The sequence below is a fragment of the Rhinolophus sinicus genome, linkage group LG03 (genome assembly GCF_036562045.2).
Source record: "Rhinolophus sinicus isolate RSC01 linkage group LG03, ASM3656204v1, whole genome shotgun sequence".
NCBI lineage: Eukaryota > Metazoa > Chordata > Mammalia > Chiroptera > Rhinolophidae > Rhinolophus > Rhinolophus sinicus.
This window is the reverse complement of record NC_133753.1, coordinates 188,302,000-188,321,448: the sequence shown is the minus strand read 5'-3', so window position 1 is coordinate 188,321,448 and position 19,449 is coordinate 188,302,000. Positions and strand designations below refer to the sequence as shown.

At 43.2% G+C, this 19,449-nt stretch overlaps 1 protein-coding gene across 2 annotated transcripts in view; it reads right to left on the bottom strand.

Annotated features, from left to right (window-relative positions):
• Positions 1-19,449, bottom strand: part of MYO10 (myosin X) — a 201,627-nt gene that overhangs the window by 153,283 nt on the left and 28,895 nt on the right. For both annotated transcript variants that reach the window (XM_074329057.1, XM_019753532.2), the window contains exon 2: positions 3,719-3,817. Coding sequence is in view for 1 of the 2 variants with exons in the window: in XM_019753532.2 (XP_019609091.2) it covers positions 3,719-3,817 (99 nt within the window). In the remaining variant the exon portion in view is untranslated. The remainder of the gene's footprint in view (positions 1-3,718; positions 3,818-19,449) is intronic.

Genomic DNA, 19,449 nt, shown 5'->3' with positions numbered 1-19,449 from the left:
ACATCACCAGGGAACTAGTGAGAAATGCAGACCCTCAGGCCCCACCTCAGACCTGCCAATCAGAATTGGCATCTGAATAAGGTCCCCAGGTGGCTGGTCCAAGTACAGTCAAGTCTTAGGACACTGCTCTAAACCAAAGGGTAATTAAATATTAGGGTGGTGCAACAGTAACTGCAGTTTAAAAGGTTATAAATAACTGCAAAAATCGTAATTACTTTTGCACCAACCTAATAGTTTTTTCAAACTCTTTATGTTCCTTGGGAAGTCATATTTGGGCTATATAAAAGTTTCACCGAAATTGTTTTTAAAGATACGGAAAAATACCCATTTGACAGGTTTTACCAGTGACCATCTGACCTCAAACACTAACATCTTTTTTTGTGGGGTAAAATATACATACAAACATACAAGTTACCATTTTAACCATCTTTAAGCACACAGTTCAATGGCATTAAATACATTCACACTGTTGTGCAACCGTCACGGCCATCCCTCTTCAAACTTTTTCATCTTCCCAAACTGAAACTCTGTGCCCATTAAACAGTAACTCCCCATTCCCCCCTCCCCCAAAAACATCAATTTCTTAACACTCTAATAACGTACAAAATTGGGTTGAAATGAACCAATGCCTTGAAAAGTTATCATAGATAGGCTTGACAAGGTCAAGGCCATGTTCTCCGTCTTTGACCCTGATTCCCTCAAGAGTCAATCCTGGCCCAGTTAAAAAGCAGGCATTCCTGTTCTGGGCGCCAGGACCAGTTAATGAACTTCTAATCCTTGGTGCTACACCCCTAAGCTCCACAGTGAACTTGTGACGTGAGTGGAAGAAGTAGGTCAGGAGAGAAAGAAACTAAGAAACTAGAGTCTTTTGGCCACTGCCAGTTCTTGCGTGAGCCCAATTCTTTCGATCTTACCTCACTTTTCTCCTATTTTAAACCCTGTAATTCCAGCACGAATCACTAAGCTAATTATACTTGTTATACTTGGGAATGACAGAGCAGACAACATAAGACCAAGTATTTGATGACTGAATGAAGATGAAAAGTCAAAGTTGAGAGCTGTTTTCACATTCAAGTACAGGTTACTCTGGCTTAGTTCTTTCGAGACCCACAATCCATAAATACTGTCAAGAGTGAACAGAACTACAGAACTGACCATTCCACTCCCCCCCTCCCCACCGACTAACAGAGAGCCGCCCAACCACTGAGGCCGGCAATGGCTTCACATGACACAGGCTGCTGTCTTCATGGCACAAGCAGTAGTACTGAAAGGCTGCTGGACTTGCCATGTTAGAAGCCTCTGCCAGGTACAGTGTAGTTAGACAGGAATAGAAAATCAAGGACATTACCATGTTTTCCCAAAAATAAGACCTTGCCGGACAATCAGCTCTAATGCATCTTTTGGAGCAAAACTTAATATAAGACCCGGTATTATATTGTATATTATATTAATTATATTATATTATATTTATATATTATATTATACCCAGTCTTATATTATAGTAAAATAAGACCAGGTCTTATATTAATTTTTGCTCCAAAAGATGCATTAGGGATGATTGTCTGGCTAGGTCTTATTTTCGGGGAAACACAGTATGTTAAGCAAAATAAGCCAGTCACAAAAAATGGCAAACACTATATAATTCCACTCATATGAAGTATCCAGAGTAGTCAAAATCACAGAGCTAGAAAGTAGAAAAGGGGTTACAAGGGCTGGTGGGAGGAGAGATGGGGACTTAGTGTTTGGTGGGTGTAGAATTTCAGTACCACAAGATGAAAAAGTTCTAGATCTCTCTTGCACAACAATGTGAATACACTTAACACTACTGAACTGCACATTTAAAAATGGTTAAGATGGTAAATTTAATGTTATGTGCTTTTTACCACACTTTTAAAAAAAGTATCTTACTGATTAAAAGATAAGTCAACAAAAAAAGAAAAGAATTCCATTACAAATCTATTTTACAATACTTTTAGCAACAGAGTTATGTCAAGTCAGGTACACGGTTTAAGTATTGTTTTCCTTTTTTGTATCATCATGAGATGTATGTGCGGGGCCTGAAAGGGACTGAATTCATGAGGAAAGTGAGAAAGGAAGACTGGTAGAATCAAGGCAAGACAGAAAAATGCTGAGCAAGTCCACATGGGAACATAAACATTTAAGCAGTGCCTGATCCTAAAGTTCAGCCAAATCATTCAGTCAGTCCTTCATTTATAGATCACTCAGCACTACCTGAGAACCTGATGAGAAAGAAACCAGACCAGGCATCAATGTAGTGACCACACTGCGGATGGCTGTTACACATGTGATCTCTTTGCCACCCTCTCCCCACCCCCCTCAAATCTATGTCTACAAAACACATCTGTATCTTCACCACCAGATAAATACTGAAGAGCCATTCAAGACACAGGTGAAAAAGAAACCAAGGAGTTGAAAAATAGCCCAGTGACATCACTGCATATTAAGCCAAGAAATGGCAAAGGTACCACCCCAAGGGGACCATCCCAGCTAAGAGGTTTTGATATCCAAGTGTCCAGTCTGCCTCAAACTACACAACACTGACCTTTCAGCTTGTGTTCTCAACACAACTTGCAAATGGGATTCAGAAATGAGTTTTAAATACTGGTATACGACACCCTTTTATTTCTCGGTGCCTTAAACTTTGATATGTGCCTCTGAAAGAGGGACTTGTAGTAACATTAAAATTGTTTCCTTACTAAAACGGAGAAACCAGGCTCCTTTCACAAATTGTGCAAATATAGTTGACCATTGAACAACGAGGGGTCAGGGCACTAACACCCCCCCCCCACACACACACACAGTTGAAAATCTGAAATAACTTTAAAGTCCCCCAAAATTTAACTACTAATAGCTTACTGTTGACCGGAAGCTTTACTGATAACATAGACAGTCAATTAACACATATGTTATATGTTGTAAGTATTACGTACTATATTCTTACAATAAAGTGAGCTAGAAAAAAGAAAACATTATTAAGAAAATCACAAGGAAGAGAAAATACATTTACAATATTTGTTGGAAAAAATCCACGTATAAGTGGACCCATGCAGTTCAAATCCAGGGTCAACTGTACAATCAATGAGCCCGTTTCTGGATTCACGTATTTGTTTTTCAGTGACATGGCTGTTTATCTGTTTTACACTAAAGAATGGGGAACCAGGAGCAGCGGAATTCCCACATGTAGAAGGAACTTCTTCAGCTGGTTAACAAAGTGGATAAGGAAACTCAGGTGAGGGGATTTCGTGGATCTTGTTCTCACAGGAAATCAAGACGCTGCCATTCTACAGTCTCACGGGCAGGCAGGTGTTTCCAACACTTAACGAAAGTTGAATTTTCAGGGAAAGTGGTAACGAAACCAATTGGCAACTATCGACATATCTGAACCATTTTCTCAAATTGCTTGCATCCTATACTTCTGATTTCTGGACAAAATCGCCAAGAATGGAACCAGACAAGTGGAGTGTTCTTCTGTCCCATACTGGCTGGAATGCCTTCTGTGCTCCCTTTGGGAGAATTGTATTGCGTCTCTCACACACTCAGGTGTGCACTGCACATGCCTTTTGGGAGTTTGTTTTGCCACGTAGAAAAACTGTTGATGGTTTGGGGGGGTAGGAGGAGAGAGCACACGTGGCCTTGTGTAAGACTGCCTAAGGAAGCAGAACACGGACGTCACAACGCAGAAGGGAACTGTGCTCACCTGACCATAGTCTGTCCGGAAGACGACAACGCCCTCTGCACAGGAATTTACAGTACTTGGAAAATGCTGGCCATTTTCTCTCAGCCAGACCCGTGTTCCCTGTAAACAAAATAAACAGGATTTAACAATGAGTTTGGATTGCGTTTTGTGGCAAACCACCACCCTCAAAATCACTATGACTCCTATATTCCTTTAAAAACCAAAAAAAAAAAAAATACATATATTTTTTTGAAAAGACTGTTCTTTGCAAATGTGCAAAGAATGACTCTTCAGAAAGCATCATCCATAGCCTTTACTGTATAAAAATGTGACCGAGGGAGAGTCCCACTAGACAGAGAGCAAAGAAGGGACTAAGAAGACAGCAGCTTGTGTTACTAAAAGGCAACTGACTTCTGCGGATTATCTCGTTTCACTCACAAACACCTACTGAAGCAGGCACAATTATCATTCCCATTTTACAGATGGTGAAGTAGAGGCCTACAGGTAAAATAACTTGCCCCGCATCAGGAGACTGAGCGAAAACTTGACCCCATGCCGTCGGGCTCCAGAAACCACAAGTCTGACCAGGTCACTACACTGCTTCACCCCAAGTTGAGAACTCTTTGGGACCTGTGGGCTCCCATATTCCTGGGTCCAGGCCCTTTGCACTTGCCCACTGGAGGGCATTAGAACACTCCACGGCCTTCCTACTTGTACCAAATCCATGTGTCAACTAGAATCTCCAAGAGAGCAGCAAACATTTTAGTAAATATCAGAACCCAATCCACTGGTATAAATAAATCGTGGTAGGATCTTCCACCAGGCACTTCGAAGTCTGGGACTGTAGCCTAAAAGATAGCAACTTCCAGATTGCATTGTTTTCACCCGGGCATATTTTGGGGGCATTGATCTCATTTCCATTTTTTATTTCCCCACTGGACAAATGAAATGATAACCACAATATTCAGCTTTTCAATGCTGAATTTCCTCTTCCTTTGATTGCCCAACATGAAAGCCATTTGTTTCCAAGGATGAGTGATATAAGAGTTTGAAGAAATTACTAGGTATGCACTGGTCATTCAAATCATAAAGAATTACCTTTACTATACAATTTTATGACATCTGATATATACCCATGCATTCGTTCTTCATTAAGTTATTTCTACTCTATTCAACAATTTTATCAACTCCAACAAAAATGACACAGTGGGAAGTATTATACCAAAACTATCACTTAAAACAGCGGTTAGATTGAACTTTTTCTAGAACTTTCAACCTCATTTCATTGGTCTGTTTCATTTCTGTTTCGATTTGAAATGATAGGTGAAATATTGACAATATATCGGTTATGTTCAACTTCCAGTTTAAGGGGCTGCTACTGCTCTCGTAACAGAGAATTGACAGGGGTAAGTAATGTAGAAATAAACTCATCACCTCATACTATTAGGTTGGTGCCAAAGTAACTGCGGTTTTTGCAATTATTTTTAACCGTTTAAAATGCAATTACTTTTGCACCAACCTATACTTTAAACTCTGTTTATCAATTGTAAAAATAGTAGCTTCCAGTAATAGAATGCCCGTGAAGTGTCACAGTCACGTGCTAAGAGGTCAATGATACTGTATCTCACACTAACCCTGGGTAAGATAGGAATTGTATTTCCAGGAGGAAACGGAAGCTCAGAGCATAAATTCTTGCCTAACTTCTGACGGAGCCAGGCCTCCTAGTCCCGTGCTTTTTCCACACATCACACTAACTCTATTTGACTCCTTAAAAGTAATGCATAAGTAAGTCAAATGCATTAATAGGTCAGTTGACAATCAAATATAACAACAGAGAGGTCTCTTTCAGTGGCCACTTACCACACACAACCATTAGCCCTTTCTCACTTTTTAGGAGGGAAAATTTAAGAAGATATAAAAATCTGATTTTAAAGTCATTCCCTCAGTGCCAATGATGATGCTGTTTAAAATACACGAGCCGTGACCTAAAACGTTAGCTGTCACCACTGTTACTCAGGATCCCCAGTAAGTCAACCTCGACTTCGAGAAAAGCATTTGGGGCCAGCTAACTAGACCCGGGGTCTCTGGAAGGAAGGGGACCCAGAGGTAGGAGCTACATGTGTATGCGATTCTCCAAACATTTCCAAGAAGACCATGGTGGCTGAGGCCTAAGGTTGTAACGGCACCAGCTTCTGTTCCCTGTGACTGGCTCACACAATTACTCTTGCAAGTTCTGCAACTCTCTTAACATCCCCTATGATACCCCTGGGCCAGGCTCTTCCCACAGGCACCCAATTTCTCCTTATTATGGGAACTTTAAGTTGTTAACCCCACCCTTCTTTCCATCATCCCTTCAAAGAAAGGTTAAAATCCTTTGATCAAGATGGAAAAGAGCATCAGAAATGAATAGCATGTGTTTCTCTATAAATCCTGAAGTCTGCTTATTTAAAGAACACACATAACCCAACAGGGTGAGTTCCCATCTCCACAGGAATGGGTCATGTCCCTCTGATTCCCCCTTGGGGCTGAGATGCTGGTAACCCCCAGAAACAGTGAGAACTGACTGCCTGTCAGTTGTGATTCTTTATTAGCAAACAGCCTTCCAAAACGAACATTTACTTCAGGCCTCCTACAAGACGGCTCTCAAATATTCCATTCCAAACCGCATTATCAGTAATGCTCCAGAAAAAAAGAATTCTAAGGGTCTCAACTACTTTTTTCATCCATAGGTCAGACACTGCAGCATTTGAAAGCTTTCAATCTCTCTCTCTCTCTCTCTCTCTCTCTCTCTCTCTCTCTCTCTCTCTCTCTCGGAAATTTTCAGTCATATAAGGTGAGAACTTTTACTCATGAAGTAAAACCAGAAGATAACAACTCACGTGGACTCCATCAGAATCCTGAGTTCAAAGCATTCTGTTTGCTCTGACTATCACCTGCATCATTTTTATCAAAAAGGATTTCATGGACATGCTTCCCACTTATTAAAACTGTCTAAACTAAGATTTTATTATGGACATTGTCACCAGGATTAATATAAATCTCCAGATGCCCCGAGGCTTCACGACAGACAGCTTTTTTACCTGAGTTTTGTGGTGGTTTTTGTCTACCTTTTCATTTGAAAGTACTGTATGTAAAGCTTTGTTGACATACTCTTACCTGATCAAACACACAGTTCAACTTCCATAGTCCAAAGGTCTTTCTCGACAGGTGTGAAGAGCTGCTGATAAGCAAGGTTTGCGAATTCCAGCCCAGATAGCAAGTCTACAGCCCACAGCCCTGGCTTCCAGGGGAGGAAGGGAAATGCATTCAAAACTCCCTCAGTTGTTTGAAAAAGTTTCACCTGGCGAATTTTATAGACTCAGAATTGTAAACTAAAATCATTGAAATGGACATTTTATACAGATTGCTTCTTGGTTGTTTCTCTGAGCCCCCAAACTTCCTACTTCCACGCCACTGGAATAGAACACAGACACCTAGGTCCAGAAAAGAGGCCACCCACAGGCATTTGAAAATGAAGTCACAAGCAGACATTTACCAGACAATCCAAGTTTGACTGGGAAAGAAAAATTTGCCCACCACATGCAATCCATTATATTCATCATTGTTAAATAAGGCTGATAATTTAATGTACGATGCAGGCAACACGGAGAAAGCTCACCATTTGGGTAAAATATGTCTCTATAAGCAGGTAGAACACGTTCGACCATTACATACACGTTTTACTAAACCTTGGGCAAATTTTCATCTCAGTCTCTGAGACGGATATGTGTTCAATTTAACTCCTAAAAAAACAAAAAAAACAAAACAAAAAAAAACCACGATTCTGCCCATAATCACCAGTAACAGTTCTAGAATAAAAAGCACTTGCACATAAAGCTCCATCTCCTTTGATCTTCAGAGCAATCCTGTCAGACAGGGAGGCACGTAATACCACCCCTTCTTTAAAAGTGAGGGTCACAGGGGTTTCATGTCCCACTGCTGACCAATGATTTCCCAGCTATAACAAAAAAGACTGGCTATACCAAGTGTTGGTGACGATGTGGAGAAAGTGGTGGGGATGTAAAACAAAGATGGGAAACCAGTTTGGCAGTTTCTTAAAAAGCGAAACATAATCTTGCCATATGTCCCAACAATTCAACTGCTAGATAGACATCTAACTCCTCAAAAGAAAAAAACATTTTAAATCTTGCATGCAAATATTCATAGCAGAATCACTCATCATAGCCAAGTACCAGAAATCACTCAAATGTCCATCAAATGGTACAGAGACAAAATGTGATAAATCCATACAATTGAACGAACACTTCAGTAAGATGTCTCCTGTGGACTGTCGGGGAGTGGGGAAGGGTGGGTGCAGGGGTGGGGGGGTCTTCCTTCTGAATGACACTGAATTCCTGAAACTGGATGGAGATAATAAATTATAGACCAAAGATTTTTTTTAAACTTTTTTTTATTAGTTTCAGGTGTAGACCAAAGATTTCAATAGCATGTTTCCCACTTTTTTTGGATGTATAATTGACATATAACATTAGTTTCAGGGGTCCCACAGTATTAACAGGTCATTGATAGAATCACCAACAAGTATGAATCGCAAAAGCATTATGCCAAGTGCAAGAGGCCACACACAAGAGTACGTAGTATAGGGTTCCATCGATATGAATTTTTTGGAAGAGGGAAATCCATAGACACAGAAAAACAGATGAACAGTTGCCTGGTGTTAAGAAGGAGAGGGACACAGTGAATGTGGAAAAAGGAACTTTGGGGGATGATAGAACTGTTTTTATACAGGGTGTGCTGATGGCTGCACAACGGTATAAATGTACTAAAATTCATTCAACTGAGCGCCTAGAACAGGTATATTTTATTATATATAATTATACCTCAGTAATTCCAAATCATTTTAAAAAAATTAATTTCCCAGCCTATACACATCTCAACTGTACATCAACATTCTTAATCATTCCATACTGGGAAAAACACAGTCATTTTTCTGGAAGTATCAAGAAATATACCAAAAAAAAGGGAAAAGGAAAAAAAAGCCCATGACGATGAAAGGTAAGGACTATGTTAAAACTCCAAGTGGTGTATTGAATTCATGAAGTCCCTGCTCTCCACTAACACTGGCCAGGCGGCTACACCACCATACATGAGACCTGCCCACGCTGATCGAAAGATGAGGTGTGGTAGGTTGCGTCATTGTGTCATGGCACACAATTATTAACCATAAAACCCCGGCCGACTGCCTGTGACTTGCAGTGCCTCCCTGGGGAAGGAATTTTACCTGGCCCCTTTCTCCTACCCACGGCTATGGGAAGTAGCTACGCAAAGCCTAAAATATTTACCTTTTGGCCCTGTATACAAAGAAGTTCACTATTACCTACCTTAAAGTAGAGAAGATAAAATCACCATTATAGATTTCATCCTCCTGTTGTCCTTTGCAAAACTATTTTTCTGGTTTTAAAAAAGATTTCCCTGAACTCTGACTGAAAAAACTAAGTTTAAAAATAAGGTAGGGAAACAACCCTAAAAAGAGATAATGAGGATGGGCTTTAAATACCATGCTGTGTGGCATGTTCTAATTACAGATTCATGGAAGAGAGAACATTCTTCAGCAAAACACAGAACTCCATCTCAGCCGAGAACCGGGCACCACACCTACTTGTGTCCCATAACTGGTCACTTGGCTTATGTTAAGTACCACAGTACAACCTACATGATAAAGTCATAATTTGTTCCTGAAATGTGATCCTTGTTTTTTTTTGGAGCATTTTCTTTCTTTTTTTTAAATTTTTTTTCTTATCGGGAAATATTGGGGAACAGTGCATCCCCCCAGGGCCCATCAGGTCCAAGTCAAGTCATGGAGGGTGCAGCCCAGCACCAAGTCCAGTCGCCGTCCTCAATCCTAGTTGCAGGGGCACAGCCCACTGTCCCACGCAGGAACAGAACGGGCAACCTTGCTGCCAAGAGCCGGCGCTCCAACCAACCATGCCATCCAGCCGCCCCACCGGCAGCCCAGCGGCAGCTCGCCGTCCCCAATCCAGCCACAGAGGGTGCAGCCCACCATCCCATGCGGGAATCAAACTGGCAACCCTGCCACCAAAAGCTTGCGTTCCAACCAAATGAGACATCCCGCTGCCCCTGTTTTGTTTTTTTTAAAGACAAAGAGATCGATTTATTTTGTGATGGGTAAGATAAATTAAAATGGCTATTTAAATCCACAGTGAATTAAATAGCCCAAAGAAAGTTGTCCTCTTTTTGCCTGCAGCGATGTAAGAAGCAACCTGGCTCAGAAGATGTCTCCTGTGGAATGTTGGAGAGTGGGGGGTGGGGTGGGGGGTGTGTGTCTTCCTTCTGAATGATACTGAATTCCAGAAACCGGATGGGGATCATACATTATAGCACCAAAGACTTCAATAGCACTTTTTCTACTTTTTTTGGACATATAATTGACATATAACATTAGTCTCAGGTGTCCAACATAATGATGCAATGTTTGTATATATTGCAAAACGATCACCACAGTAAGTTAACATCTGTCATCTCACATAGCTATAATTTTTCTTGTGACAAGAACTTTTAAGATCTACTCTCTTAGCAACTTTCAAGTATGGAAAAAAGTATAGTTAACCATAATTGTTATGCTGTATATGCATCACATCCCTGTGACTTATTTTATAACTGGAAGTTTGTACCCTTTGACGTCCTTCATCAATTTTTTCCCCGCCTCCTACGTCTGGCAACCACAAATCCATTCTCTATAAATTGTTTTTCTAATTTTTTTTTAATTCCACGTATAAGTGAAATCTCTCCAGCTTTATTATCTTTTTTTTTCTGTTGAAGTAGGAATATCTTTTCAACTTAACAGACGTTATTTTTTCCTAATCCTTGTTACTGAAACCTTCTTCAAAGGACACATGGCTTTTATTGCATTCAAAGTTCTAATGCTGGTTTTCTCAAACTCTGCACTATTGACATTTTGGTCAAGATAATAATTTTTTTTGGGGGGTGGGTGAGGGTACTGTCCCAGTTGACAAGCACTAATCTAGAGTAATACAAAGTTCTAAAGGAGTTTTCAAAACCATTCATTGTCTGAGAGCTAATTAATTGAAAGCAGACTCCGTTGTAAATTCTAGGAATTTCCACAACCTCCCCAAGTGGGATCAGCCCAGAAACAGTATACTTGGGGCACATCTAATTTCCGGTGACATTAAACTGAGTGCATACAGAAGGGAAGGAGTGACCTCTGCAATATGATGCAAAATATTTGACAAACACAAGGAAAACGGTCTCGAAGGCAGATGGTTTGATGGAAGGACTCCCTTTTTCCTCCTTTCTGTCCACTGGCTCTGTAATATTTAAATACACGCTAATGTTAATCAGAACTGACTTTTAATGTTTTTATGCAGATGACTGGGATGGCACCGACAGAACCTGTCCTCTGTGCCATTTCACCTCAGGAGCTATTTCAATCCCAGGTGCTTGCAAACATACAAAACTTGTCAGAAAGCTGGGAAACGGTGCAGAGAAGAATGAAGAGAGAACTACACATACAACACGAGTATGAGAAATGCAGCACGACAAGCTGCGTGGACAAGACTGGGGACAGACCCAGGAGATTGAGAAATGAAAGGGAAAGGTGGAAGCTAGAATTGTGCCTGCAGAGACGGCCACCCCTGGGTAGGGGCATCTGGAAATGAAGTGAAGAAGGGAGGGCAGCCACTGGCTCCTAGCATCCCAACAGCAGTGGGTGGTCCCTTTATTCCCTGTAGCACAGCAGGCAAAGAGTGCGGACCCACTGTGCTGAGTGATCTCCTGACTCATTCCTTATCTCCAGAGGGCAGGGTTTTAGACCTGAGCCTGGCAATCATTTCTGAACAACTGTATCAGATTCCAAAGAGGAATGTTTCAAGTCCGCCCACAGCTGTTGGGCTCTGAATGGAGTAAGGGCGGTTTCAGGCTTAGATCTCAAAGGATGCACAACTTAACTTGGTGCCGAGGCTGGCATCATCTGTTGAGGAGGAAAAAGTAGTAACGGGAGACTCAAGAGAGAAACTGTGAGCATACAGCCCATAATGTTGGAAATACGTGGTGTGAGAGTCCCAAGTGGGTGCCATCTTACGGCTGGTTGTGGAACAGCGATGGTACCAGTTTTCTATACAGGTAATCCCCAGAACAAGTGGTGTGCCCACCAGAGATAATGCCACCATTCAGTTCCAGAGGAAAATGTGGTGCTGACATTCCGCTGCTTGAGAACTCAGTCATTCTTGCCCCAACTCCCAAAAGATTATGGCAGAAGTGTTGGTAACTCCCCAGGCTGGCCCTATACAAGTCTTTAACAGTATTGCTTTTTAAATAAGAAATGTATTCAGCTAATTTGCAGCCACAACATACGTATATCTTTTAGCTACGTCACCAGCATCAGGGGCATTTCTTGGGCTTGTCTATGGACCCAGGGATCATTAGTAGCACTACTGCCACAGGAAGACGTGCAGTGTCCCAAACAACTAACTCATAAACACAACATGATTGTCAACTGAGACATGTCTGCACTCATTACTGTCAAGTTCACAGACAATCCATCCCGTGTCTTCGGGCAGTTCCAGACTCCAGCACACGCAGTGAGAAGGCTCACATGGCACCCACATTCTTGCCCATTGTCCTGTCCATAAGGTCAAACTGTGTCACCACCGCCAACGACTAGGAAGGGCACTTCCATACCGAGCACACCACGAACACTACATGAAGAGCAGGGAGTGGAAAGGGAGGGAAAAGAGGAAACAAATGGAAAAAGGTCTCACCGATAATAAACTAACCTCTGTATCTTGCAAAGCCTCAGTGGCACCTCCCACTCCCAATCCAAATAAAAACCGACACCAACTCTGCTAAATGGCAAGATGCCTGAATTATGAACTTGTGATTCTGTAAAGAGTTTATTCCCGTGGTGACAGGGATCCAACTTGCCAATTGATTCAGTCCTGATTTTATATTCCAATTGTCCCTACTTTCCTTACAATTCCTTGAAACAGCTTTTCAGTTAAACTATAGTGACTAGAAACAATCCCAGAAACAATTTAATATTGAAAGAATGTTATATCAAGTTACTGAGACAATCCCAAACACGGTAGGAATATGACAATACAAGGAATAATCATCAAATTATTCCGTCTATGCGTTAACCAATCATCACAGAGCCAACACATGTGTTTAAAGGGAAACAGAAAAATGGACCTACAGAATCAGCTAACACCCTTAGAACTCATTCAATCACGCATAAGTCAACTTACCCATAAATCCATGCATCCATTGGGCCAGCCTTCCACAATCGCATCCTTCCCACAAGTACCTTTCGAGCCCCCTATTATGTACCAGGCACTGCAAAGGATTCGACAGTACAGGAATTGCTCCTGCTTTTAGCGCTTACCATGTATTAGGGGCAAACTATGCCTGTTCTAAAACCTCCCACATCATGTCTCTTTCTTTCAAAGGGAATAATCGTGCAACAGAAGGGGCAGTGGTACAGGAAAGAGAAGTGGGTAAGGGAGGAAAAGACATGCAGGTTTTCTAAAAGGACTAAAACTGCTCCGAGTCTAAGGATTCTCAAAACCTAGTGGGAAACCCTCTCTAAGAGACGCAGAACAAAAGGGCTGGCTTTAGATCCGCATTCCATCCTTCCTTTACGTGGAAACAGCATGAGATAGAGAACAGACGGGGCAATAAAAACCAGCGCAAGATGCTTGCACTCTGCATGGACTGTAAGACCAGACGGCCTTTGCTTCTCATTTCCTAGAGTTTACTGTCCTTTCCTATTCTTGACAAGAATATTCCCCCCAAAAAAACTTCCCAAATAAACAAAAACTGATAAGAGGATCTTAATGAAATCCTGGCTGTGTTCTGGCTACCATCTGTTTATAGAAAAAAATACACAAATTTACTCAGGAGTTTGTCACTGACTTCATTAAAATGGATGACCCACGAACACAGTGGGAAACAAGACAGCAACATCTCATAGCTGTCGCAGACATACTAATTATTTCCTTTGCAGAGCTCTCTTAAATTTCAAGAACAGTTACTGTTTTTCATAAAAATCACACTTCCCGAATTAAAAGGTGCTTAAAAGATAATCCAATCCAATCAGAAAGACAGACAACGTGTTGGTGACGATGTGGTGAAATTAGACCCCTCATACCCTGCTGGTGAGAATGGAAAATGGTGCAGCTGCTGTGGAAAAGTCTGGCGGCTCCCCAGAAAGTTAAACATAGAGTTACCACCTGACCCAGGAATTCCACTCCTAGGTATATGCCCAAGAGAAATGAGAACATGTGTCCACACACCAAAACCTGCACATAAATGCTCAGAGCAGCATTACTCATAACAGCCTCAAAGTGAAAATAACGCTCGCGTCCATCAACTGAAGAACAGATTTTTTAAATGTGGCACGTTCACACAATGGAATATTACTCAGTGATAAAAAGGAGAACTGGTCCATGTTACGACACGGATGAGCCTTGAAGACATTATGCTCAGTGGAACAAGTCAGTCCCAAAGGACCACATATTGTATGATTTCGTCGATATGAAATATTGAGAAGCTAAATCCATAGACAGAAAGCAGACTGCTGGTTGCTTAGGGCTAGGTGTAGGCAGTAACTGGGGAGTGACAGGAAATAGGGATGGGGTGATGACAATGCCCTAGAATTAGATGGTGGTGATGGCTGCACAACCAGTCGGAGACATTAGAATTATCAGTACACTGATATACGAATACTAGTATTTAGGGAATATACGAAAAAAGCACTGAATTGTATACTTTAAGAGGGTGAATTTTACGTGTGAATTCTATCTCAGAGAGAGACAAATGACAACACAGAAAAACGAGCAGACATACATCCGACTTCATTCACCCTGGACCCAGTCACCCCAAAGGCCCTCTTCATCCCTGACCTCCCATGTTAACTATGCCAAGAAAGTCCCTTTTCAGTTTACACTTGTTTCTGCTGAGCTTCTATGATATACAAGCAAAGGAATAGCAGCTATTATTTTTGTCACACGAATATCATGATTTTCAGAAATCCAGAAAGCAATTCACTCATCAGGAGTGCAAACAACCACACCTGCGTAGTGTTTGTGCACTTTCCTTAGAACACCAACACAACAGTTATTTCAGCGCTTTGACGCTGAGGGATGTTACACTACGATTTACATCACTTGTACTAGAGGAGGCAGAAGTGGTTAGTCTGACTTGCCATTGAAACTCCAGCACCTAGAACAGAGCCAGACATACTAGATGAGGGCTAAGTATTAATTACTTCACTCTCAATCCCAAATCCTACCTCGGCAATCTGCTCAATGCCCAGTAAACTCAGGGTGGTATCTGCAAGAACCGTGCTGCTCACAGAGATGCCAGGCCACTGAAGACTTCAGGATGAGGTCATAGAAACTACACAGGACGCTCCCCAAGAAGGTGTGGATGGAAATCCTGTAGTTCAGGACAATTACTACCTGTGACCCCTCTGTGCAAACCGAGGAGTCATCTAGCTTGCCTGTGGTACAAGCAGTAGGAGGGCACGTGATATGACTTACCAAGGTGCTTCAAAGCCACAGGGCTCTGACATAATGTGGCAGGATCTATATTTGGGGTCTTGCTGCCAGCACCTCCTGGGGTCACACCCAGGATGGCTTTCAGCCATCATACTGCTTTAATTCAACTTTCCTGTGCAAGCCTTGCTAGAGACACTACCAACCCACAGGCCTCGGTGAACCACCTGAACCAACCCATTCTCCAAACCACCTCAACTCCACCTTCGGTTGTTTTCCAGTTACAAAATATTTAGAAATAACTTACAAACGACACCCATCGGGATGGTGATGGGGGGGGCTGCAGAGGACGGAAACATGGTAAATGACACAAGTGCCTGTGTTTATCCAACTTGGTAGCTCTATCAAGATTTTTACTTAAAAATAATCTCTCCTGCAGCAAAATGAATTTTCATTTCTCACCTCCTGTTGGTTTCCACAGAGACCTCGGAACAGAGGGCACTTCTTTTCAAAAGGCCGTGTGTCCGACAGCAGTGCCTGGTTATGTCTCCATTGCTAACGCAGGCTGCAGTCAGAGGAGACTCTGCTCCAAGGACATGGGCCTCACAGCGGAGGGTGAGTACCAGGCAGGGAGCAGTGATGACACTCGGGCACCTGAGTATGACAAGCCAGTGAGGCCAGGGAGTGTAGCGGGGCAGGTCTGTGGTGCTATTGCCATTGTTGTTTTAAGTACATTTTTAATAATCGTTTCAGATTTCACAGAGAAGTTGCAAAGATAATGCAGCGTCCCCGTGTGTCCCTCACGTAGGTTCCCCCAATGTTAACATCGTACGTCGCTAAGGCACAGATGTCACATCCAAGGAACATGGGTACATCACTACGAACTCCACACTTCATTTGGATGTCACCAGTTTCCCCCTCATCTCCTTGTTCTGTCCAGGAAACTGGACAGGTCTTTCCTGGAATAGGTCCAGGAAACTATCCAGGGATAGAAACGGAAGGTTCCCATCCAGGACATCGTACCTCACTGCCATGCCTCCTTGGGTCTTCTGTGGTCTGTGACAGTCTGTCAGAACTTTCCTTGTTTGAAGGCCTGGGCAGTTTTGAGGAGTACGGTCGGGTATTCTATAGAACGTCCCTCTGTCGGGGATTGTCTGGGGTTTTTCTCAGGGTGAGACCGGAGTCTAGTGGTTTTTTAACAATGGCTCAATCCAGGGTCAAAGTGCCTGAATGGGAATCCTGGCTTTCCTGCCTCTGAGCCATGTGGCCTGGGACAAATTAACCAGCGTGGGCCTCAGTTTCTTCATCTATGGAGGAGGAGAAATAAACACTACCTACCTCCAGCTCCCTGTGAGGATTAACTGCGCTAACTCTGAGACAAAGGTGAACAGATAAGCAGAAATTCCCCCCGGGGAGCAAAAGTAGCCACTGACGGATTGAGCAACACAGATGCTATGCTAGACACAGTCCAAAGATTAATAACAGACAACCCAGAAGCCTGCCGTCCAACCAGAACGAAGTTTAAATAGATCATCTAAACCTGAGTCCCCAAGGACAACTGTGGGCATACACACAGAATACCTGCACTGGGGTGCTGACGGAGCAAACAGGCCTCACAAGGTCAGGTGCTGAAGGACGAACAGGACAGACCCCAGAGGGCAGCTGGAAACCTCAAGTTGAAAGGTCCAATTTTCTGCAAATTAGCCAGGGACCAGTGGAGGCTAAGATACACTGTAAATTGGCTTACCAGCTCAACTTAATCACCATCCATAAACTATTAACAGCTCCAAACAACTGAACAATGAAGGCATTCACCTTTGTCCAGTCCCAGGGAAAAAAAAAAAAGGCTCAGCCTCTAACCCACCAAGTGCTAGAAACCACTAAGGACTAAAATTGTCTCCCCACTTACCAATAAAACGTGGGTCAAATTACATGGCTTTACAATGCAATAGGCTTTTTTCTAACTAGGTTTTCACAAAAACAAGAAACAAAACAGTAGCAGCCAGGTTATTTTGAAGTATCAACTTTTAATTCCATCCGAGTTCAAAAGATCCTCGGTCACTCAAAACTTGGAACTTCTCAAGACCTCCTTGAGTAGACTCGATGGGTGGGCAGAAGCAGGGGCCGGGCCTGCAGTTAAGACCCCGCTGGGGTATATGAGGAGAACAAGCTGGGCCTGGTGGGCTGACTCTGGGCCCTGCCAAACAAATCTGGCCGGGCCCCATGGGGGCAGGTAACACGAAGCTGAGTCCTGAAGCTGAAAGAAAGTTCCTCCCCGGGCCTCCTGGCTCCTTGTCAACTTCTCGCCTGCTCCTGGATGCCAAGCCCTGTCTAGACCAAAGTGGCCTTGGTCCAAATGAAGGCCCTTTGCTCCCCTTTCTGGTTCCCAGGAGGCCTCTCACTACCTAAGGGTCAGCGGTGAGAACAAGAGGTTCAACCCAGCAAAGGAGCTGCTTTCCCAGCAAGAGACCAAAGGAAGTTTCCTAGGAGTGGAGTCCAGTCCTCCCCCCACCCCACTGCATGCTTCCTAAACCACTCCAGCCACAATTAAAGCCGCACCCCAGTAAAAAGCCAGACTCCTGCCTGGATGGAACGGCATGCCTGCAGTAAAAATCCACAATGATGAACGTCCTCCTACAGGACGGGGTGGGATAGAGGATGAAGCAGGGCCTGGCAAGAGCGCCCCTGGGGAGCCAGGCTTCTGCTCCTAAGCCATTCTCCTGGCCTACCTGCTTCTGTCTAAACACTGGGGCCTTCCTCTCCTGCACAGGCTCATGGAAAGGAAGGAAGTACAGGCAGAGAGAAGCCATAACTCAGATGCCATGCCGAGCACAGGTCCAGGAAACTATCCAGGGATAGAAACGACTGGAAGGGAGGCTGTCATCCAACTTCACAGCAGAACTGAAAGCGCTGCCACTCTTTACCCTTGGCAGAGCCCAGGGACCACTGGGATGTGCGCACCTGGGGTGGCAGGGGGCCGGATCTGCAGTGACCCCACCATAATTCTGGGCCCAGCTGGGGTGGAGAACTAGGGCTCCACCTCCACCCCCATCGGTGACATTGACCAATTCAGTGCCTCTCAGCCCTGGTCTGACTCCTAGGAAACACTTGGAGCCCTGCGTGGAACCCTGTGTAAAGCAAACACCAGTTTAAACAAAGGGAACTGACTTTTAAACCATGAATCCGAACCGCTGCCTTACAGGGGAAGGCATTAAGGCCCAAGCACGACCAGGAAGAAAGAGAAGAGGGAGCGAAGTCAGTAAATTAGTTACCAACATATGTATTCTGTCCATAGAACGCATCATTGCTGAATAATTTACTACACAATGCTGGCATACGCCCCTGCAGTTATTATTTACTCTAATAATTAATGCTCACTGCCCTCTACGTATTTGTCTTGAACTTACTTACAGTCATTTTAAAACAGGTCATTTAAAAATTATTTTCGAAGTTCCCACAAAACCATACCTCTCACAAAGCTAGGTTGCTAAACATCACCTAAAAAGGTATCCTTTGTTAGCAAATGTCCTTTCTTAGCATTATTTAGGGGCTCTTGAATATCCTACTCCAAGACACTTGCAAAGTGCCCCTACACGTGTGTGAAACCAACATCGCTAGATATACCTGCGTAAATCCACATTGAAGCCCATAACTCAGCTTTTCAAATGGCAGTAAACCTTCCTTACAGACTTCCACAGACTGTCTCTGGGCCGCTCGCTCCTGCTAACACCAGGCAAACTGGAAGGCCTCTTATGTCCTACAAGCTAAACTCCTTTGTTCTCCCAACAAATGCCACAGAGGTTTGTCAACAGACACTGGAAATCCAGAGAAACCATTCATCGCCAATGCCTCAATTTACAGGCTCGGTGACTGCTCTCCCTGGCGACAGACCTGCCTGGGCGACGAGGTCTAGCATCATTTGAAAGGGCAGAGCCAAATGGGTCTAAACCCCTCACTTATCAGAAAAGAGCAGAAGTCCCCCGGAAAGGTTTAAAATGCAAATGGATCATAGAAAACCAGCAAGGACAAAAACTGCCTGGGTGGTAACTAACACACACTTCAGAGCGATGGTGGGCAACCCACCAATTGCTATTAAGCCCTTGAAGAGTGTCACTAAAACTCTGCAGACCCTCCTAATCTCAAGAACTCCTTGAACTGCTTTTGTTCTAAGAAAGACATGACCTCCAAGGATGAGTGCCCTGTCGCTGTCATCAATCA